Source organism: Archocentrus centrarchus, chromosome 1 (genome assembly GCF_007364275.1).
Source record: "Archocentrus centrarchus isolate MPI-CPG fArcCen1 chromosome 1, fArcCen1, whole genome shotgun sequence".
NCBI lineage: Eukaryota > Metazoa > Chordata > Actinopteri > Cichliformes > Cichlidae > Archocentrus > Archocentrus centrarchus.
Window position 1 is genome coordinate 18,006,412 of NC_044346.1, and position 22,876 is coordinate 18,029,287.

The 22,876-nt window shown below is 39.0% G+C and overlaps 3 protein-coding genes and 1 non-coding gene across 5 annotated transcripts; 2 read left to right on the top strand and 2 right to left on the bottom strand.

Annotated features, from left to right (window-relative positions):
• The first annotated feature begins 159 nt into the window (after window positions 1-159).
• On the top strand, window positions 160-13,873 carry sparcl1 (SPARC-like 1). 2 transcript variants are annotated; one of them, XM_030741328.1, is made up of 11 exons: window positions 160-269; window positions 8,084-8,139; window positions 8,258-8,323; window positions 8,401-9,468; window positions 10,178-10,286; window positions 10,968-11,089; window positions 11,618-11,738; window positions 11,845-11,981; window positions 12,091-12,239; window positions 12,833-12,981; window positions 13,199-13,873. In XM_030741328.1, exons 1-11 carry the CDS (start codon window positions 233-235, stop codon window positions 13,225-13,227), a joined length of 2,043 nt encoding a protein of 680 aa, XP_030597188.1. In that variant the 5' UTR covers window positions 160-232; the 3' UTR covers window positions 13,228-13,873. The 2 variants fall into 2 exon arrangements, with proteins under 2 accessions (XP_030597188.1, XP_030597196.1); XM_030741336.1 differs by lacking the exon at window positions 160-269 and adding an exon at window positions 7,045-7,123.
• trnai-aau (transfer RNA isoleucine (anticodon AAU)) lies at window positions 285-358 on the bottom strand. Its single transcript has one exon. It is a non-coding gene; the product is annotated as a tRNA-Ile (tRNA).
• scpp1 (secretory calcium-binding phosphoprotein 1) lies at window positions 1,089-3,879 on the bottom strand. Its single transcript, XM_030741348.1, has 9 exons — window positions 3,748-3,879; window positions 3,425-3,479; window positions 3,030-3,077; window positions 2,412-2,465; window positions 2,272-2,298; window positions 2,084-2,158; window positions 1,805-1,846; window positions 1,644-1,703; window positions 1,089-1,543 (listed from the first exon to the last, which is right to left on the bottom strand). Exons 2-9 carry the CDS (start codon window positions 3,476-3,478, stop codon window positions 1,139-1,141), a joined length of 765 nt encoding a protein of 254 aa, XP_030597208.1. The 5' UTR covers window position 3,479; window positions 3,748-3,879; the 3' UTR covers window positions 1,089-1,138.
• Window positions 13,874-16,423: 2,550 nt separating the features above from the next.
• Window positions 16,424-21,722, top strand: LOC115794601 (uncharacterized). Its single transcript, XM_030750236.1, has 17 exons — window positions 16,424-16,468; window positions 16,573-16,587; window positions 16,680-16,841; window positions 16,952-17,026; window positions 17,111-17,170; window positions 17,252-17,317; window positions 17,406-17,456; window positions 19,213-19,313; window positions 19,478-19,496; window positions 19,580-19,615; window positions 19,698-19,745; window positions 19,911-20,156; window positions 20,289-20,345; window positions 20,437-20,559; window positions 21,246-21,275; window positions 21,372-21,455; window positions 21,597-21,722. The coding sequence occupies exons 1-17, from the start codon at window positions 16,424-16,426 to the stop codon at window positions 21,630-21,632; spliced, it is 1,254 nt and encodes a 417-aa protein (XP_030606096.1). The 3' UTR covers window positions 21,633-21,722.
• Window positions 21,723-22,876: the final 1,154 nt, after the last annotated feature.

A 22,876-nucleotide genomic window follows, 5' to 3' on the forward strand; every position in this document is an offset into this window, starting at 1 on the left:
ATCCTCTTTTGTCACACCAACCATCCTTCACTACATCCAAAACCTCCTCTGAGGTCTTCCTCGTTTCCTCCTGCCTGGCAGCTTCATTTTAAGTAAATTGTATTAGTAAACAATCGAGAGTGACCCTTTGCTACCATCTAGTGCCGACTTTTCAAGTAGGCCGGGACGCATTTCGGGATTTGTGTAACGAGCAGCTGCTTCTGCATAGGATATCCGGAATTTCAAAGAAAGGATGACACATCGTTATCACCAGTCACCAAAAACTGAAGGTAAATAAATGTAGTTGGCCCGTACGGGGATCGAACCCGCGACCTTGGCGTTATTAGCACCACGCTCTAACCAACTGAGCTAACCGGCCATGTTACATCCATTTTCAATCTATAGTATATATAGTAACATAAGTGATGCAGTGGTCCGTTATGACCTTAGTTTGCATTGGCGTAGCACACTTTTACTAAAAACGTTCACATTTAATTATCAATTTCAAATCCCAGATAGCTGTCTGCAGGCTAAAGCACGTAGCAAACATTAGCTTTAGCGAGCAAGTTTTACACGTGTTCACTTCCTCTTCCACGTGGGGGGGTATTTCACATAAGAAGTCTCAGTCCCTAACAGGGCTGCATTTGGCTTAAAAATATGTTACTGCAGAAGTGGAGACAGGTTCAAATGTTTTTTTTCCCTTTATTTATTTAGCAGGCCTGCCACTGTCCGTGGCTGTATTTTAAAATATTGTGCATATAAAATCTTAATTTGCAAAGTAGATATTAGTGTATAAGTAAATAAGTAAACAGTGCAGTAAAATGTATTAAATTGGTTTAAAATTGCATAATGGTAAATCCTTGATTAAGGTGGTATTTCAACACACTACAAGTACTGTTAGTGTCCCAAAACACCCAAACCATTCACAAACCACGGTTATATTATTTGTTTATTATAAAAACAAAGTAAACACTTAGGATAATATCACCTCAATAATTTTCACACACACACACACACAAAAATTTAGCTGCATGTAGCATAATGCCACCATAAACATTAAGCAATGTGTAAAACAAAATCTTTCATCCTCAAGTGTTCAAGCTGGTCCAAGTGTTTTAGTTCATAGAGGAAAACAAGAGGCTGCCATAAGAGCACGTCATCACCGTAGCATTAACTCCCTCTCATCCTCATCTGGCACCATCAGATTGTCCACTGAGAAATGAGCATCATCTCCTATACTCTGGAAGATATTCTCCTCACTTTCGCAGCTCTGAGTACCATTCACACAGTCTCTGGCTTTCACCCGTTGCAGCTCGGTGCTGTCACTGGCATTGCTGTCCTCTGTACTCATGCTGGCATCACTGCTGTCACTGCTCTCTTTGGTCTCGTTGCTCTCGCTGCTGGAGCTGGCATTGCTGTCACTAGTGGCAGCTGTGGTTTCTGTGCTGTCACCGGCGCTGTCGCTGCTGTCTGTGGGGTTCACCAGCAGGTTTGTGTTGGGCAGCTCATTACTGTCCTCTGCGCTCAGGGCTTTCGCTGTATTTGGAAACACTCGTACCCAACTCTAAAGCAGAGAATGAAGAGAGCACGGTGTTAACTAACTGTAAACTCAGCTTAAGCAGTTTTCAATAAAATGAACAGGTAGCATAAAAGGTTTATCACACCTTTCGGACATTCTCTTCACTGCTCATGCTGTCGTCTTTGGTTTCAGCCATGGCGTCTATCTGTGGAAGGGTAGTGAACCACATGAGCCAAGAAAACATCACAGTAATTCTGTACTACACATAATAAAATAAATAATATATGTGATTTTGCTTCATCTTACCCCATCATTCTCATCAGATTGACTGTCACTCTCTTCTGAAGTCTGTTTGTGGAAAAGAAAACCGTTATAGATTGCAGAGAGAACAGTTTTACTTCAGTTTCATTTGATTCCAGTTACATTAACTTTTAGCATTTGAATTTGCATGGTTATACCCACGACTCTTAATAATTTGATGATGGTTTTAAGACTTTGAACCAGAAATAACACAATCGTTTAAAGATAATAGTGATGTCCGGTATGCACAGTAACACTGATGGCTCATAGGCTCATAGGACCCACCGTGTCCTCTGTTGTGTCCTCCGATGTGTCCTCCGATGTGTCCTCTGTGGATTCTGAGGATTCTGACTGTGAACTCTGTACAAACACACGGAGACATTTTCAGTGAATACTCAAATGATTTAGATGTGTGTATTAAGATGAGATGTTTTCTTGTGTGTTGTGGCGATCTCAGAACCAAAATAACTCACTTGATTTGAGACATTATCCTCTGGGCTCTGCAACACAGACAGGAACACAGAGCCATTTGGGTGAAAATCAGCAGTTAAACGTGATGCAAAGAGTCAGAAATTTACCATTTACTCATTACTGAAATAAATATACACATTACCTGAAGCTCCGAGGTGTCATTTTCAGCAGATTGTGAAACAGACACACTTTCAGTCTGTGAAAAAAAAAAAAAAAAAAAGCACAGAGCACCATGTATTTTAATTATATGCTATAACTGCGACATCAACAATAATCACATTCATTTAAGATTTCATTTATGTCAACCCTCGCTTGGAAAAGCTATTACTGCCTTAGTGGGTGTAGACAAAAAGTATAGTAAACAATAGTCTCTGAAATAGGAATCATCTTGAGGTCTGGAGAAATTTCCAGGAGCCACGCCTATCGTGAGTTTTTTCTGCTGACTGTTAGAGGAATGCAGCTTCACTGCAGGCAGGCTGTGTAGTTATAGATCCTGTCATGTATGAAACTCAAATGTATGAAATACAAATGTGTGGAAGTTTGTTTCTGCCACTGAAAAAAAAAAGCCAACCATAAGTCAAAATTTAGACTTGCTAACTCAAACTTGTGAGAAAATGACTTGAAATAATTTGACGTTAAATTGAAATTTTGAGATGTTAGCTTGACTTATGGATGACAATGTTTTTTTTTTTCACTGTCAGAAACAATATGAACGGGATGCAATTTGAGGAAAAAAGAGAGCATTCATGGGGACACTTACCGAGTTTGATTCAACTTCACTTGATACTGAAACAACATTATATGAAATCTGTCAGAAAGCAAAAAGAGAACATGGTTATTTAAAGGAAAACACTTTATTATTATTGTTGTTGTTGTTGTTGCTGCTGTTATTTCTAAAAATGCATGTAGTCGTGATGTGCATTAGATCCATTTTATTAATGCAGAAAATATTTTACTTTGAGACTCAGTAGCTTATTACTGCTTATTATTATTAATGATTATGTTTGCATGTTTGCAATTGAGTCCTTCAACTTTAGAAACACTTTTAAATAAATAAAAGTGCCAGGTGGGAGGCTGTTTAGTGAAAAATAAATAAAGTATGCTGAATAAATATTGACTAATTTAATGTTGTGTTTGTTTTGCTTTCATACTCACAGGGTTGGAAAAAACCATTCCAATCAAGCAAAATGTTATGATGGGAACCTTCATTCTGTAAAAGAATTATGTAATTAATATTCTTATTGATTTCAATTCATTTTAAAGAGTAGCTGCTGTGTTACATCAGCAAAAATGAAGCTTTTCAGGACACATCAATGTTGCTCTTTGAACTTCTAGATATTAAGTTACTACAAACCGAACTGACAGGCCAAAACTTTCAAAGCCATGAGCAGTAAAATTATTGAAAAAGTAGGAGTTGTGAACAAAAGTAAAAGGTAAAAAAACAAAACAAAAAAAACAAGCAGTAAATAATCAGTTACCTCAGTTAATTTCAGAGCTGGTGTAAAGAGATGCAGCTGGTGGTCCTTGTTCAGTCTATAAGGCAGCAAACAGGAGAATCTGTCTGTCCTGAACCTCGTATGGAAGCTGGCAGTCAATCCAGTAAAAGCACGATGCACAGATATGCTGGAAGGAACTCCAAGGGCTGCTTATATACGTATGTTCATTTAAGACGATTGCATCACTTCCTTCCGGATGTGTCTTTTTTGTCGTCATGCGAAGGTGTATTTGTTCCGGAGAGGGAGTTCAGAAAACACACACTGGCGTGATGATGATTACACAGACACGCAGACACACACACACATACATGCACACACACACACACACACGCACACACACACACACACACACACTATGTGCGGTTTTATTCAGTCACCAAATTTCCTACACCCCCTCTCACATCTTTAGTGAAATATAATTTAGCTAACTAAACTATAGGGTCTGTGGCCTGTTGAAAAAATAAACTCACCCACTCAGAGAGGAAAAGAGGGCTAGACAGTTTCATGCTTGTTTCTGGTGAAACTGTTTTGGGGTATTTTTTTTTTTTTTTTTTTTGCTTTTCCCCCTCTTTGCTTTCTATTTGGAGTTTTGTTACTGTTCAGATCACATAATGAATTACACGGAACAGGTTACGAGTAGTACAAGTACCACAAGGGCTATAAAGTCTTTTGCCATTTTAAATGGAAATAAATAAACAGTCTTAAAAAACTTGAGGCAGCTACACATAACTTGATTAGTTTCAGTTAAACACACACACACACACACACACACACGCACACACACTATGGCAAAGTACAGTATTAATTTAGTCTATCAAAACAAAAACAAACCATATTTTGTATTCACTGCTAAATGATGTTATTGGAAATAGTGCTTGTTTTTGGAACATTAGCCATGTACAGTATGAAGCCCAAATAAAGGCTTCTATATATTTCCTCCCAGAGGCATATAATCGCTTCCTGGATATACTTATAAGGTCAGGCCCAAAATAAGATTACAGAATTCCTTGTTTAACCTCCCCTTGGATTTCAGCTGTGCAAAAGAAACCTGTAATTAGACTGAATGTTCACCAGTCCAGAGCTATCCGCCAAAACCACAGGGGAGGAGTGGAGGAGAAGATGATTGATGCTTGTTGTGATACGCAGACAGTCAACAGTGTCTGCACGTTCACCCTAAGGTTATTCAAGGTTTAATGATGTAATTATCTTTTTCAGACTGACATTGGATACACCTGTGATATTAATATTCTTTATGAAACTAGGCATTTGTCAGACTGCTAATAGAGAGGTGGTGCTCCAATCTGCCCGTTACGATTACGTGCAACGTAATCATTTTCTTCTGTTTTGCTTCCTTTTGCCTAAATATGTTTGAATTAGTAGCTAATTAGTGGTGAAACAGTGTGTTAATAATCTCTAGTAATAATGCAGGCTAATAACGGATACCAGAAATCAATTGAAGTTTACTAAAAATCACATCATGACATTCATACGACATTACATATTTTTGACTGTGATCATATCACTTCTTCAAGCTTCTTTAACAGATGGCATCTTTGAGTCAATATGGTATTGGTTGATGGGTTGATTGTGTTTAAAGCTGATGTGTGGATTCTCTGAATATCAGTTAATTAAGGTAAAACTTTTGAAAGATATTTATAAAGTTCTTGCTCCTATAACCATTGACTCCCGTCATACTGTTGTTTAATGGCTTCAAGAGAACACACTTGGGATTTTGTGACACCTAGTGGCCAATATTGTGTATTGTTTCTGTTCTGTGGTCATGCTGGTTTGGACTGGCCTCATTCTGCCATAAACAACATGCACATACTACTTTTCAAATTTTCACAAACAACAATTAACAGAAATTATGTTCAGCATGAGGCTTATCCATCTGCAGAAAGCTCTAATGATTTTTCAAATATTTAAATGACAGTAAACATTTGATTCTTTATTTTGTCAGCTGCGTTATAGACATGAATGACATACTACACATTTGGAAAAAGTGTTTATTGAGTTTATTCATTAGGGATTTGGGGTTTTCTGTCTAACTGATTTGAAAATCTGAAGTTTGAGTTTGATGTATTTTTTGCTTGGCTGATGTAATCAAGAATGAATACAGCTGACAGAGAAAGTAACATGTTATGAGAAGAAGAGAATCCTTTATTTCAGATAGAGACTTTATATTTTCTCTTTGTGTTTCTCTCAATATGAAGCCCTTCTCTCAACGTCAGCATCATGTCAAACTCTATTCTGGCGCTGCTTCTCAGCAGAAGATAACCTCATCTCCTTAAAACAAAAAACCCGCCCCTCTGTTTAATAGTGTACAGTACTGTACAAAAGTCTTGAGCCACCCCTCACTTCTTGATATTTTGCTAGGAAAGTGCAGCAATTTATTAAAACATGTGCTAACATAAATGGAAATGTGGTATACAAAACAGAGGTTGTATATTTGTAATGAGCTTGAAAGTGAAAATTTACTCTTCAGCACAGTCTGAACTCTCTTAGCCATGTCTTCTCATTTCTTTAAGTAGTCTTCAGGAATAGTTTTCCAGGCTTCTTGAAGGACATTCAAAGCTCTTCTTTGGATGCCTTTTGTTCAATTCTCTGTCAAGATGATCACACACTGCTTCAATAATGTTGAGGTCTGGGCGCTGAGGAGGCTAATCCATCCGAGTGTGTTTTTCTATGCAGGTATGCTTTTACTGCGTTGACAGTGTGTTTGGGATCATTGTCATGCTGAAAAAAATTAACCAGATGCTTTCCAAATGGTATTGCACGGTGGATCATGCAATTTACTGTGTTCATAATGCCATCAATTTGACAAGATCCCCAACATCACGTCTAAAGTCTAAAGCATGACAGAGGCTCCACAGTGTTTAACAGATGTAGATACCATTGTACCCTTCTCTTGAATACAGCTTGTCCTCAATAAAAAAAATAATAATAAAATAAATCTGCCAAATGTGGTTGTGAGCTCTGGAGTGCCTATTTTTTTTTTTTTTTGAGAAGCATTTTGAGAGGCGTTGCATATTTTTTGGAGTGGATCACCCAACAGAAGCTCAGCGTGGGAGTGGGATCCCTTTGTCCGCCTCTCTCTTTATCTCTGTAGCCCAAAGGCCCTCCCAAAGTTAGCATTGGCATTGTAGACCCTGAAAAAACTTTGTGTGTGCATACGTGTGTACATGTGTGTGTGTGTGTGTGTGTGTGTGTGTGTGTGTGCGTGCGTGTATGTTGGATGGCAGTTTGTGTGGACAGAGTGCACTGTCTTGAATACAAAAGGACATCTTCACAGGTTCAGCACAGGCACGCTCTGGTGTTTGTGTGGGATACTCGTTTTTCTTGCAACTGCCAGCCTCAGGTAAAATCCTAAGTACTGATACTAACACTGTTAAATAGTGCTTTTATTAGTGCAGTTTATAAATAAGGAAATAGCATGTTTGAGATTCATCCTGTTTACTAACTAGTTTGCCGTGAATCTATGGTTTGCTGTAGGCAGCGACTGTGGCTTGATCTCTTATGCAGCCATTATTGAGAAAGTCACACCTTTATGTTACTGAGCTTTTGACAGCGATGCCTTGTAATGTTATTTTTTGTAGAAAGTGATAGTAATATTTAATTTACTCTCAATATTTCCACCAATCTGGTGAGTATAATATTAGAAAAATATAATATTTTGCTTAGTCAAGGTTATGCATAATCTTTACACCTGAAAGTTTTAATAGAATCTATTATTTTTATTAAATAGTGTGCAGTCATGTAATATGAGTAGTAGTAGTAGTAGTGTCTCATAACTTTTAAATAAAAGTAGAAATAGTGACTTCTTGCTCTGGTTGATTCTTGCACAAAGTGTACACCCTCCCGCCTGCATTAATTTCATGTCTGAGAGCTGTGCTGAGAGCCATTTTACCAGACAGACCCAGCAATGTCTGTGTTGTTGGGCTCCAGAGACACAAAAAAGTTTGTGGACTTAGTCAAATTTTTCCAGTCTGGTGGTCTCCGGTGTTTACTTTAGCTCTGAATGTGACTTTTGAGAGCCAGGCGCATATCAGAGGCCTGTAACCTTGGTGATAGTGGAGGCTGGGCCCACAGCTCTGCTTGTCATGAATGTGTTGGCTGCATACAGATGCATTCGGTTGTTTCCACTTTGAAAGATGTGCCAAGTTCACATCTTTCTTGTGAAAACTTCTGCTTTTTAGCCTTTTTTGTGATCATTTTCTGAGAAATTTAATTCTGCTGTGATTTAAAAAACATCAAAACTTACATGTAATTGTTTTTGTAATTTTGTCCAGTGTTTAAATGATTCACTTTAACGTTACAGGTATGAGGGCCTGCTTAGTGTTCCTTTGCTTACTGGCAGCAACATTTGCTCTGTCTGTGAGTAGCAAAGTTATTGTTATTATTCTTAAATTGACAAGTAAAATTTGTCAAAAACACAACATGAGCTATGTTCACTGTACAGATACATATTACACATTTGTCCAATTATCTCCAGGTAAAAAGTAAATCCCATGGAAAGCATCATGGATTGCGTAAGAGTTTGCACACAGCCAAAGAAAAGGTACTGCAGCATGTTTTACAGTTTTAAATTCTAATACTGAATGAGTCAGTAAATATTTTTCTTCTCTCCTGCTTAAGGATGCTATCACAGAGGAAGCCAATAAGCCAAAGATCTTACCCACTTTAGTCACATTTGAGGCCAGCAGCCAGGAGCAGGAAGATGAGGAACTGAGTTCTGAAGACAACGCTAACAAGGAAGATGAAGAAGGAGCTGAAAAGCGAGAGAAAAGCACTGCAGTTCTGTTGAGTGAAGAAGAACTGGCAGACCTCCTGAAGAAAGAGGCTGAAGAAGACGATGAAGCTGAAGCAAGAGAGCTGGAGGAGGAAGAAGTAGGTGCTGATAAAGGCAAGGTTGAGTCTAGTGAGGCTGTGGAGATCACTGAGGATCAGGAGAAGAATTTAGACAGTAACTCAGAGGCAAAGAAAGATTTACCGGATGAGGAAGAAGTGAAGGAAGAGACTGTGGAAGATGTAGTAGAAGAGAAGGTGCAGAAGACGACCCATTTAGAAAAGAAGAAAGAACCCGTTGGCAAAATGGGTGACAGTGAAGCACTGCCAGAGGAAGATGGCAGCACAGAATCAGTGATTCCAGTTGATCTTGACTATGCTGCTGATAGTAGCCTTCTACAACATCTACAGACGGCACCAGCTAATGTCAAAACCCACTCTGATGACACCAAGTCTGTTTCAAAAACAGACATCCCAGATGTTAAAGAGAAAGAAACCAATGAGAAAGAGCTGGCCAGTATTGCTGATGACTATGAACAAGGCATGCAAAACACAGAGGCAGCACACAGCGAGGAAGTCCCTCAGACCGAGGACAAAGATTCTCCAACCCAAGACATAAGTGCCAGTAAAGAACCTGAACCAAATGTGGACCATCAAGCACCGATGGGCAATGCAGAGCTTGAATTGAGGGCCAGGCTGAGTGGAAAGGAGGAAGAGAAGAGTAAGAATGACAGTGGAAGTCACACCAAGGGAAAAACAAGGAAGCAAAAGAAAAACCAAAGGGCAAGGAAGCACTCTCCACACAGGGATGAAACACAGCCTGAGCAGGAACAGAGCCAACAGGATCCTCAGGAGTCTGAGGGCAGCAACATTGATAATACAGTGCAAAAGGCAAAGAGGAGAAGGGCAGGGAAATGGGTAATGCTTATATAATCTATAGATTTCCTTTCTTTACAGTGGATTATCATTGTTTTAATATTGCAAAGGCTGAGGAGAACATATAAGGCGTCACCTGTACTATTGAATATACAGAATTACTGGCCAATCTCAGTTACCCACAGTTATACAAAGTGTTTCTGTTGATTATACTGGCCCACAACTTTACTGCTTTGGTTTAGTTTCACCACTCTGTGGTACCTCCTTTCCACTAACCCAGTGTTAGTGCTAGGGTGGAAACAGTTCTCAGCCTTTTCAAAATAAACCCACATGTGAGCAGGTTTGAGAACTGAGTTGAAGTTTGGTTAATTTTCTTGATAAAAAGTGACAGTGGACAGAATCTGCACAATGCATCTGCAAACAACTCTCCCATAACCACCGATGTGATGCTTTGTGAAGCTATAGGAAGCTAATGACCCAGCTAGCCAATCAATCTGCCAGGCACCAGTGGAGTGTAGAAAAAGCAGTGATTTGTCACACGTCACAAACCAGCTTTAAAGCTTTTCAAACCTACCACATGCTCACTGCCCACCTTAAAATGACAAAGTTCACAACTTTAATCTTTTAAAGTTGATAACGTTGTCAATTCAGCAGCATTAATCAGCTGTTTACAGTCAGAGTCCACTGTAGTAGCAATAAGATTGTATACATTGCATGATGTCACCCTTACATGTTTTTTAACTTTTCCCAGGGTCCTTTAGTAGGTATGAATCCAGTGCAAATCAGAGCCACAGTTGATCTGTACCCAATGGCCAGGCCCTCACTTGGTGGAGGCACACATCTCCCAGAAACCCCTGCTGGTTGGTGTTTGCTGTTGATTATTTTTTATTGAAAGCTTCCTCGTTAACCTCCTCTGACAGGGTTACTAGTATTTCTAGGTCCATTAACAGGCATGTGAGAAAATGATGACAACAGGATTATACGATTAAACTAAAACATCTGTAGTTGAACACAAGACTGAAACTGGTAAACATAGAAGAAACTTTCAAACTATATAATGTATATGATGCAGGCTGATAAAAAGCTTCAAGGAATTTTTTTTTCTTCTTAAATTTAAAGCTGTGTCATTCATATAATGTGTTGTTCTTAGAGTATAGAAGTGCAGAGTGTCTGGTCAGCAGCAGCATTCACCATATACTAATACAGCATCCTAACAGCCTCATAGGGGAATCTGCTGACTGGATCATTTTGCTCAAGCTTCCGCATGAATAGTGCCTCTGTGCTTCACAGTCACTACCAAAACACAGCCCTGCAGGCTTAAGGAGTGAATAAGAGAGATCAAGTTGAATTTAATCACTATACCAACTCTGATGGCAAAGGAATGTAGAAAATGATGTGGCCTTATTGTAGCTCACTGGCTTCCAATGTAAGAAAAAAAAAATCAAAAAAGCCAGTGCAAAATAAATAATTTATATCACTGTTTCTAGAAATCAGGCGAATTATAAGTCAGCGATCTGATCAGCGTTTGCCTTTTCTTCTAGATCCGTGTGAAAACTTCCGCTGCAAACGTGGAAAAATGTGCAAACTTGATGCGGACAATAAGCCAGGCTGTGTGTGTCAAGAGCCGTCAGAATGCCCTCCCAGTGTGAATGAGTTTGACCATGTAAGTGCAAACCACGTTGATTCCTATGAAAGAAATATCACCTTTACTGATAATTATTCATTTATGTTTATTTTATACTCATGCATCATTTTATGTTATGCTCTGTGGTTGAGACTCCCTTATCTGCTCGTGGGCAGCAGCAGCCTTGTGCAGCTTTCAAATTGTTTAGTGAAGAGAAGAACAACAAAGCGCAGACGTTGCTGTTGGGAGACGGTATTTTGACTTTATCGAAAGCCAAAGCAGAGTTCTTTTCTTTAAGATCAGCAGTAACTACTGTACCCTGTCTGTTATGGCGAGCCAGCAGGATTTTCCTGATATTATTTGCCCCAGACTGCTTGTTGTGAGAAGGCCAAGCATCTGATGGTAGAGGTGAAAGTGAGCTGTAAACCACACATTTGGAATTTTATCTTTGTGTTGGGTCCTTGAATGCACAAGTCCTACTTTTATAAAACTCTGAAAGACATCTTTTGAACCTTCAGGCTGCAATTTCCAGGACAACAACTAAATGTATCTCTGCATTTCATTTAGGTTTGTGGGACAGACAACAAAACGTATGACACATCATGTGAACTCTTTGCTACTAAATGCAACCTGGAGGGCACTAAGAAAGGACACAAACTTCATCTAGACTACACTGGGCCATGCAAATGTGAGGCTGTACTTAGCTGCTATGCGAACTGTATCATTTAGTATGGTGAAGGAAGAATTATTTGACACAGCTTATGCTCTTTTTCTGTCCTCTCTCTCTCACTCAGTGATACCTCAGTGTGTGGACACTGAGCTGGTGCAGTTTCCTCTACGAATGAGGGATTGGCTTAAAAATGTGCTGCTCCAGCTCTATGAGCATGACTCCATGACGCCTGGCTTCCTCACTCCTAAACAGCGTTTCAGAGTAAGACTTACTGCTCAAAAGTATATATATTTTTAACAAATACTTTTTTAACAAAAAAAAACCAAACAAACAAAAAAACAGTTAAAGTGTGGTCTTCTGTATTCTTCAGGTGAAGAAAATCTTCGAGAGTGAGCGGCGCCTCCATGCAGGCGATCACTCTGTTGAGCTCCTTGCACAGGACTTTGAGAAGAACTACAACATGTACATCTACCCAGTACACTGGCAGTTTGCTCAGCTGGATCAACACCCATCTGATAGGTACATTGTCATACACTGTTTTTACATATACTGTGCTTTCTAAATACATTTATATGTTTTTAGCTGTAATGTGAGACATTCACTTTCTTTTAGATAACCTATCATATTGTAGGCCAAGGCTTTTCCTGCATTGTTGTGGGCTTATCTTATACAAAGGCACTATTGGTTATAGATTGACATAAAGAGATATATGTCATAGATGACTGACAGACTGTAAAAACCACAGCACACCTGACACAGATGTAACAAAAAGCTTCATTTGGTTGCTCCCTTATTCAAGTGGGGTCTCCACAGCAGACTTGATTTGGGAGATTTTTACACCAGATGCTCTTCCTGATGCAACCCCAAAGGGATTTTTTTTTGTCTCCTCCTGGTCTCTAACCTCTCACATGTTAAGTGAATGTATAAACCACTACACTATGGGGACACTCATGACATGGCTATATTATAAATAATTAAATAGGCAACAACAATTGTAGCAACAATAATATAAAACCCAATTCTGGACTAATTTGCCAGGAAAATTATTACTCATTCATGATGCACATACTATGTGGTCACAATGATCAAAAGCTGTTCTTTTTTTTTCACAGGTTTTTGTCCCACTCAGAGCTGGCCCCCCTCAGGGTCCCTCTGGTGCCAATGGAGCACTGCACCTCTCGCTTCTTTGAGGAGTGCGATGCCGACAAAGACAAACAGGTGTCGTTTAAGGAGTGGATTTCCTGTTTTGGTATCAAGAATGGTGAGAGCGGCATCATGTCTTATATTTGTGAGAAACCTTCCCATAAGTGGCCTAATACATTTGTAGTCAGGGCCAATATAATCACAAAGCTAGTGGGGGTTTCAGATGAAGAGCCAGAATGTTGCTATAAAATATGTTCAGGATTTGATGTTTTCTTGAGCTGTTAGTTAATAATTGTGGTGACAGCTTTAACTCTTTGTAACTTTTCTCTCCGCAGAGGATATGGATGTCAACCTGCTTTTCTGAACTTCACTTTGCTCCTCGTCTATCACATAAGATTGCAAAAGCTGCTCCAACGCTGTAGCTTCAACATCTGGCTCTTGAAGTTTTGTCTGTTCAAAAAGATACTGTACACTCTGTAAAGTACAGATGGAACAAATCCATTTTACCTCTGGCTATAAAGGACATTTTGTGTAAGACTAAGCATGGACATTTAAATCACTGATCTGTAATTTAGACTGAGCTGCTTGAACCGTTTATTAGAAGAAATAAGTAGTTACTTTATTTTTTGCCAGTTGTATTCAAAATCTTTACTCCAATGCATTCCAAACTGGGGCAAAGTTTACTGCAGCTAATAATAGAAGAGACATTGTACATTATCCAGTGCCCAGTAGTACCAGGCATTTCTGTGTTAGACCGATTTAGTGCAGGATTACTTTTTAAAAACACAAAGGTATAGAAGACAATTACAGACCCCTGTTTGTAAATGTAAAATAGTAACTATGTTGCCTAACCTAGTAGCAAATGTATACATGTTTGTCTTCTGATATTATGTTTCAAAACAGTGCAAATTAAAGTCTGTGGACAGCAAAGAACTTCACAATTTCATAATATTTTCAGTGAACTCTGTTGCTTCTTTATGTTTGTGCCGAAATAAAGCTCCCCACAAAAGACCCTGGTAAATGTCAGATCCTGTTCTGAATTTTTTTTTTTTTTTTTTTGTGTCTGTGTTTGTGTTCCTTTGTGAGATGAATGTATGAGCTCAACAAAAATGGTTTTAAGAATGCAAGTCACTGGTAGTTAACTGGTTGATTTTGGTTTGCCACTAGAGCCTAAATAATGGCCTCCTACAAGGCAACAAAGCAAAAAAAATAGCCTGCTGCTTGGTCATGATGAGTACAGCATCTCGTTGTTTTGAAATAAAGTGTTCTGATTGGATCTTTTCTGGTGATCACCTAGTCTGACGCCTTCTATATAAGTAAAGAAAGAAGCAGCTCTTCACCTGCTGATCGTCTGCTGCTTTCAGTGAGCTAAAACATGTACTGCATTCTGTGGGTTATTTTTCAGAGCCTGGCTCTTGTGGTGGAGAGTGATGTGTCTTCAGGGAGTGCTGAGGCACTTGCCAATAGGGGAGTGAACAACAATGGAGGACCAGGAGCTGCCAAAGGTGCAAACATCGGGGCTCAAAATGGGGTTCCACTGATTGGTGAACCCTTTGTGGCACAAATAGTCCAAGTTGGTAGTTCATTCTTTATCCAGCCACTTGGGAACCCTGTAGGTCAAGCTCCCCTGCAGCAACTAATTCCAGTTGCAGTTCTCCAGCAAGGCGGTGCGCTTCTTATGGGCCAAGCAGGAGGAGCCACCATGAAACTACAGGGGCTGGCGACTCAGCAAGCTGGAGGTGGGCCAGTCAACGTGTTTGCGGTGCTGCCACAGGGAAATACCGGTGGAGTGCCTCAGGCTGTCATGTTGACCCCCGGTCAAGTGCAGCTGATGTCAGTAGTCGGGCAAAATAACAAGCAACCCTTGGGTGGCATTGGTGGTGCTGCAAAGCCAAGTGGCAGGGTGAGGTTTCAACGGTCAGTTGCAGCTCGCCTCAGGAGGATGCAGTCTCCACCAATGAAGATTATGGCAACTGAAGATGAGGAAGAATGCTCTGGGGTAGAGACTGAGGAGACGCAAGTGGAATGAAACCATGTATTTCTCACAGATTCACTGCTAAATCCTGATCATGGTTCCTATTAATACCGCTTCATAGTTTGGTATTGTAAATCATTGCAACTAATGACCAATAAATGATTGAACTTCTGTTGTACAAAATAAATCTGTGTCCTTGAACAAAACACTGAATAAATTCAGTAGCGTCATGGGTGTGGCTCCTCTGATGGCTGTTATTTTTGAAAAAGAGGCAGATAAAAATATACACAACCTTCTGTTTACAGTGCACTGCTTGTAGATACTTGCAGAGGGTCTAATTTGAACATCTGAAAACCATAAATCCATCACATCAACACTAAAATCCCGGTATGAGTGGAAAAAAGCATGTGACATTAAAAAAAAAACATAAATCAATTATATTTGCATTAGGGAAAACCATTTGTCCTTTAAAAGTGCAAACAGGGAAAAAAAAGAGTTTCTTAATTAGAAGGGCATGACAGTGTGTAATTAGCTCCAGACCAGACTTCCACAGAGGGTGTTTACCTGGTCTGCTGTCGGCTGCAGAGTCAGCAAATGGAAAACATTCCCAGACTGCCTCACCGTGTGACAAAGCAACCACCCAACCACACAGGGAATGTATGTAATAGCTCCAAAAATGTTGAGAAAATATTCTGATGAAACACGCTATATGGTTTCTGTTTTTGTCTTCTTGTTAAATGTCAGAATTTTACAGATGAACTGATTTTCTGAGAGTCACTGTGAGTGATTGTATACATCGAGTGCATGGAGTGTGGGTGGGCACATAAAAAGTTTGCGACTGTTATAAAGTCATCACAAATTACAGTAAGGCACCCGCCATGTCTGGGGAACTTATTTCAACTTTTAATTATAAAACAGCAGCAGGCAACGTGCCATTTATACTTCTAGACATGAATCAAATCACAAGATGCCATTTATACTCGGGTGTTTTCGTGGCATCTCAAACATCTTCTCATAAACAGTCTGTAGCTTGAAACAGTGTAGGTAAAATCTTTGATAAAATTTAAGCACACACACACATTTTTCATGGTGTGATCTACAAAAGTACTTAATGATGATGATGATGTCAGTTGTTTGTCTCTTATAACCACAACCCACAACATTAACATGGCCCATATTGGTTTTAAGTCAGGAGCTTCCAGAAAACCCCTAGAAACCAATCCCGCAACACTGAATCACTCTGTAATGTTTCTGTGGTCACTCAGCTCTATCGCGAACAATGCCAATGTCTCAATATGTTGAAGTTTCTTTGAAAACACGTAGCCCACTGCATTACATTTCTTTAAATCGTATTATGGAAAACCATAGGTGCCATATCGCAAGTTCCTATGACACACAGGTGACAAACACAGCATGTCAACAAGCCAGTGTTCTCCTCTGTAATTGGCTCATAATAATCTCTACGACTGATAAAAGGCCCTTTGAATACAGGGAGTTACTGTTACTGCTTTCTGGGCACATAAGAGTTGAAGCAAGAGTGAAAAATTGCAAGCTGTCTGTGTTTTTACAGGATACAAGGTGCAGAATGAAGCTTCTTCTCTTCACAGCATTTGTAGCAACCATCAGCTATGTGAGTAGAATCTATCTATCTATCTATCTATCTATCTATCTATCTATCTATCTATCTATCTATCTATCTATGCTAATGTAATGTCTTGTCTAAATTTATTTCAGGTTAATGCAGGCAAGGTAAGATACAATTAGACTATGAATTTATACATATTTTGCACAATAATCCAAATTAGGCCATACTCAAAAAGACCTTTTCCTGCTCCATGCAGACTGCGAGGCTGCTAGCAGCTATAAATGCTATGAACGCTATGAATGCTATGAACGGAGGAGCCTTAAATGGAGGAAACCCTGGGATGCTGCTCGGTGGTCTGAACCCACCTATTGTAGCTGGTGGTGGAGCAGGTGTCGCTGGGCAGCCCCAGTTTGCTCAGGTCAGTGCACTGGATTTGAATTTGAATATATAAAGCTATGATGTAATTTTATACAGTTATTTTACAGTAATTCTAAATAACAGTGATATTGGCATTTTCCCCTCTCACAGTTTGTTCCTCGAATTCCTGCTTTTGTTGTCCCGGCTCCCATTGCCAATTTCTACCCTGTCCCTGGAGTCAATGCGGTTAGTGTGGCACACAGAACTCAAAAGTTATGCAATACTGTTACAGGTTTAAGAGCAGCATCTGTTTTTCTTCTTTACTATCAGGTTCCTTTCATGGGAGTACCCCAAATGGCACCAATCAATCCTCCTCCACAACCTCTGGTGGTAATTAATCTTTCCTTTTACAACATCAGCGTATCAGTGGTTACTGGTTGCCAAAATGATAAATTTGCTGTCTTTGTTTAGGGGAACACAGGTGCTGCTGCACCACAGCAGCTTCCAGTTCAGCCTGATCCAGTCTTAAGATTCAGGGTAGGAAACAATGAACTTGTAGCTTCATAGATTGTGTGAAATATAAATGAAAACTACACCGGCTAAATGTTACTCTGTGACTCCTCAGCGTCAGATTATGAAAGCGGTAAACACCTTGAAGAGTACTGTGGATACTCAGGTGAGACTGTGTAAAAGTACAAGCACAAAACCTCCCACACCTACTCGCAATTTGTGAACTGCATATTCTGCTAGACAAATGATTGTTGTTCCCTTCTTATTTCTTCAGGTTCCAGCTCCCTCTGCATCGACAACAACAGCGCCCTGTGACAAGGATAATAATAATTAAGCTGATGCCATTACTGTAACATTAGCTTTGAATTATGCAGACAAGAAAGATTGGATATCATAATATTAAACATTAACATTTGTGATAATTCATAAATTGATTTTATGATTGATTTTAAGTGTGCTACAGTGGTTTGCATTTTGTGGTATCACTTATTTTGAAATGTATTTCAGTCAAAATAAATTTCATGTTTGCTGTCTAATAAAAGTAATCATACTACAGAAAAAAGTTTATTTTGTGTGATTTTGCACCAATATAACTGAACATCATCAGTCATGCAGTGGATCTGTGCTGCCATCTAAAGGACATATATGATAATAGTTTCATAAAACTGCAATTCATTCTTGACAGTGAAGAGGCTATCTATAAATTGTGATTAGAAAAGAGTGACAAAAAGTAGATTTAAACAACAAACACAACTACCAAACCAATTCTCACTAATCCCACTTAACCAGTTTTATGGCGTTACTGATCGGACCAGGTTTGCTTTTATGCAGAAATATTTGTCCAGGAGATGAAGGTGAAGTGTGTGATAATATCAAGAGGAATGGGTGAACACACATATTACAGCAAACATGGCCATCCACTTCTGAAGTTCTACTGTCACTTATTGATAGACTTTCAAATAACCCCTCCTACATCCATCCATGGTAAATCTGAAGATGGTTAAATTCAAATGAGCTGCTTCACTCTCAGAGTGCCAGGATTGTGCAAGTTGTTTCACAGTCACACAGCCAAATGAATGAAACAGAGCCATTAGTGACATTTAAGACTTTCCTCCTATGACATGTAAATGGACTGGACTGCATTTAAACAGTGCTTTAATATAGTACTTTACATCCATTCACATAGACTTTTATTCTGTGCACAGAAATGGGTCCATCAGAGGCAATTTGGGGTTCAGAATCATTCTCAAGGACACTTTGACATGTGGACTGGAAGATGATTTGCACTAGGCACATATTAAAACTACTTCAAGCTTAATTGTATTTCAACTCTAATAAAACATTACTGAATACAACAACATAAAAACATGAATGCATCAAAAAATAGACTGCACATAAAAACAAAAAAAGTCAGTCATTGTAGCTTAAAAAAAAAAAGTCCTGAACATAACACTGAGTACACGCAACCATTAGTACAAATGATTTGCCAATGAGACATCAGTCTGAGCATGATGTGACAAATGTCTGAATATAAGCTCCCACTTTTTGCTTTTCTTTTTTTTTTTTTCATGACATGCAAAAATTCCTGTTGGAATTACAATAATTACACACTGTTGTATTACACTTTAACACTGGCACATAAACTTTACTTACTATAGAAGATCATACAAATGAAGTGTATATTGTACACCTAAATTCTACAGTGATGACCTGTACATGCAGTTCTGGTACATTTCTATATTTGCATAAAATTTTAAACTGAGATTATTTGGACACTTCTTAACAACTTGAAACAGACCGTGTCATGGTATTTAGAGACATGACTTACACCTAATTACACACTTACCTGTTCTGTGTTGTAAGTGTCTGAGCCTGTTGCCATGAGAAATGTCTGTCACACTGACCGCATATTGTTTGGACAGGTTGGTGGCAAACTATATCAGACCAGATGGAAGAGGTTTAAAAGGGACACGGACAAGGTAAGGAGGCAGACTCAGAAAGAGAAATCAGAACCAGAGAAACGGTAAGATGAGCTTGTCGCGTCTGTGAACATGGTCTTTGTGTCTTTGTGAAATGTATGGGTTCGATGACGCTCAGTAAACTTATGTGATTTCAGTGAGTTTGTTTGTACACACTCCAGGACATCATGAAGCTGCAAACTGCTCTCCTGTTGATTTGTCTGTTTAGGACAAGCTTTGCTCTGCCGGTAAGTTATGGCTTTATAAATTATCCACATAATGTGTCATGTTAAACATCCCATTTAGTGCTTTTTCACTGTTTCTTTTGCAGGTCCAGATTGGTATTATTGCGAGCAATAGCAATGAGGTAAGGAGCTGTTAAAACATTTCTTTTTGTTGGACAGTTAAAGAAATATTAGTCATTCTAATTCTGCCCTTTTTGTGTTCAGATCCTGAGACTGAATGGATTAGCTCTTGCAGCTCTGGGACAAACGCAGGTAAAGACTGAGCTCCAAAACCAGTGTGTTGCTTATCAGATGCTAATCACGATGCAGCTCTTTATTAACCTGACTTACCCTATACTGTGCTTTCCAAAGTAAAACATTAAAAAGTCTGCTTTTAAAAAAAAATCAGGCTGACATGACCATACCCTCTTTCTGCAGGGCTCGTCAATATTACCACAGTTTGTGCTGCAGCAACAGCCCGAGGTGTTGTTCACCCCACAGGTGGTGAACTTAAACCCTCAAGTGGCGGGTCCTTTTGGGCCCCAGGGACCCCAACTGCTGGTCCCCAACCAGGGCAACCAGCTGACACCTATGCTTCTCCCCAATGGCCAGCAAGAGCAGCTTGGACCTCCACAAGACCCCAACAATCCTAATGTTCCTCAGCAGGCCCAAAACCCTATGCAGGTATGGCAACCTAAAAACACATTGTTGTTTTTAATCATTGATTTATTTTGGATGTTGGATGTGCTAAAGTTTACGTGCATCTACAAGTAATGAATTAGCAATTGCTTTTAAATCTTTTTTTTTTTTTTTTAGATGTTTCCACAGTTTCAGTATCCATCTTATGGATATCCTCAGCTTCGCAGGCATCAGGTGTGAAATCCAACATCCTGCCCTCTTTTGAAAAGTCGATACATTTATTTAGATCTTCAGTGGACATTTAAATTGTTTCTGTCATCCGCAGAGTTTCCCTTACTTTGTACCAGCTTATGGCTATCCCCAGCAGAGGAATAATGCAGTGCTGCAGCCCAACAAAGGCCAGCAGAACCTGGAGAGAACAACACAGAGACCACAGCTCCCTCTGCAGGTCAGACATGAAAAATAAGCTGGAGTATAGCAAACTCTAGAAAATGATAAAAAAAACAAAACAAAACAAAAAAAACCTGAAGGAATCTCATTTGTAAGAGCAATGACATTTTGATAAATGAAAATGCACTTTCTAATGTTCTAGTGTTCCTGTAAGCCTTTTAGCCTCCTGCTTTTATTTAAGACAAGACCTGATATTAATTTGATGCAACAAATATATTCAGCAAAAACATGCCTTCAGGCAAAAAAACTAAAATGACCAAAAAATGCTGCACCAAGTATCTCTACTTTGAAGTTTAAGATCTTTGTTACAATGATGACTCAAAGACAACTTAATGATAATAACATAGCTGCAGATGAATCATGACTGTGTGGCTACATTAACTGTGATGCAATGACAGCTGTCTGCCATACTGACCACACTGTCAGTCTGTCTTAGCAGATAACCTCTGAATTTATGCCACCACAGTGGCACTTAAGTGCTGAGTGATACCTCACACATAGGTTATTTATCAGTGCCACTTATGTAAGCTTATTTATTCAGGATGGTGCTTATTTCCTGCTAGTTTTATGCTTGCAATTCACTGACAGTTTAGTGGTTATTAAAAGAAATCTTACTTAATTACTGTTTATGCTGTGACTTTAAAAGTTTGCAATCTAATGTTTCTACATATCATCTAATTTCAGCAGGCTTCCAAGCCAAAGCTACAGACAGAGGTGAGTGTTCACTGTTGCTGTTCTTTGTTTCTCCTAAATTAAGCAATAGAACATTTTGTTTAGCTGCTTCATGTTTTTGCTTCTGCTCTATGACAGACATGGCCACTGGGGTCAAAGAAAGAGCCTACCACAATTCCTCCTGACCCTCGTGGTGACACATCTGGCCCCGGAGTTGATGAGGTATGATTTTATACAAGTACAGACAACCTTGAAAGGCTTCACATACACGCATATCCATACATTCAGTCGTTGATCTCATTTGGGAAATTTGATTTTCAAATATAATGATTTTCAATAACATTTCTTTTGAAATTTCTCTAGGGCCAGGGTAACTTCCCATTCCTGTTTGAGCCGTAGACGTCACAGCAACAAGATCATTAGGCAAAAAATGAATTACCTTTTATTTGGTCACAGCCTGACTGAAACTTACTAGAATTTTTTTCACTGCTTTTGTAACATTAAATAAAGGACTTTGCCATATAAATTTGTGTCAGAACTGTAATTGTTGTACGCAAAAATAAAGACTTGAATTGCAGGAATAATTTCCTAAAAATAAAAAACACAAAAATGAACTATAATCTCCTTTAAGACTTTCTAATGTTTAATAATCAACCTTTTTTTTCTAAGGAAAATGGTGTTTGAAAAGCTGAACATAAACAGAAAGCCTTGTTCAATGGCTGCATGAGAACAAGAGAACCAAGAATTTCTAATGCAGTGAAAAATACCATCAATCATTTTCATAATGACTTGTCTAACTCGGACCATAGAGTAGAGAGGGTGTCTGTCTCCCAAATCCAAACTGGGAGCGGGTTCCACAGAAGAGGGGCCTGAAAGCTGAAGGCTCTGCCTCCCATTCTACATTTAAATACCCTAGGAACCACACAAAAGCCAGCAGTCTGAGAATGAAATGCTCTGTTGGGGTGATATGGTACTATGAGCTCTTTAAAATAACATGAGTCCTAAATAGTCATTAGACCTTGCATGTGAGAAGAAGAATTTTATATTAAATTCTGGATTTAACAGGGAGTCAATGAAGAGAAGCCAATATAGGAAAAATATACTTTCTTTCTAGTCCCTGTCAGTACTCGAGCTGCACACATTTTGGATCAGTCTGCATCACTCGGAGACAAGATGTTTTTATTTGAGAAATATTGCACAAATGCAAAAAAACAGTCCTACATTTTTTAAAAATATGTGCATTAAAGGGCATATCCTGGTCAAAAATGACTTCAAGATTCCTCACAGTGTTACTGGAGGCCAAGGTAATGCCATCGAGAGTAAATATCTGGTTTGTAAGGTAGAGAACAATAACTTCAGTTTTATCTGAATTTAGAAGCAGAAAATTAGAGGTCATCCAGGCCTTTATGTCTTTAAGACATTGCAGTTTAACTAATTGGTGTGTATTGTCTGGCTTCATGGATAGATAAAGCTGGGTATCATCTGCATAGCAATGAAATGTAAGCTATGCCTTCTAATGATACTGCCTAGGGGAAGCATGTATAATGTCAATAGAACTGGTCCCAGCACAGAAGCCTGTGGAACTCTGTAATTAACTCCCCATTTACATGAACAAATTGCAGTCTATTAGAAAGATATGATTC

What these genes read in the sequence shown, in the direction of transcription:
- sparcl1 (XM_030741328.1), top strand. Translation starts at nt 233, where the DNA reads ATGACACATCGTTATCACCAGTCACCAAAAACTGAAG. An exon ending in GTGTGAATGAGTTTGACCAT is followed by an intron (nt 11,090 to 11,617) that starts GTAAGTGCAAAC and finishes CATTTCATTTAG; the next exon opens with GTTTGTGGGACAGACAACAA. An exon ending in CTGTTTTGGTATCAAGAATG is followed by an intron (nt 12,982 to 13,198) that starts GTGAGAGCGGCA and finishes TTCTCTCCGCAG; the next exon opens with AGGATATGGATGTCAACCTG.
- scpp1 (XM_030741348.1), bottom strand. Translation starts at nt 3,478, where the DNA reads ATGAAGGTTCCCATCATAACATTTTGCTTGATTGGAATGGTTTTTTCC. An exon ending in GTGAAGTTGAATCAAACTCG is followed by an intron (nt 2,466 to 3,029) that starts GTAAGTGTCCCC and finishes TTTTTTTCACAG; the next exon opens with ACTGAAAGTGTGTCTGTTTC. An exon ending in ATGACACCTCGGAGCTTCAG is followed by an intron (nt 2,299 to 2,411) that starts GTAATGTGTATA and finishes TCTGTGTTGCAG; the next exon opens with AGCCCAGAGGATAATGTCTC.
- LOC115794601 (XM_030750236.1), top strand. Translation starts at nt 16,424, where the DNA reads ATGAAGCTTCTTCTCTTCACAGCATTTGTAGCAACCATCAGCTAT. An exon ending in CTGTCCCTGGAGTCAATGCG is followed by an intron (nt 17,027 to 17,110) that starts GTTAGTGTGGCA and finishes CTTTACTATCAG; the next exon opens with GTTCCTTTCATGGGAGTACC. An exon ending in CTCAGCTTCGCAGGCATCAG is followed by an intron (nt 20,346 to 20,436) that starts GTGTGAAATCCA and finishes TGTCATCCGCAG; the next exon opens with AGTTTCCCTTACTTTGTACC.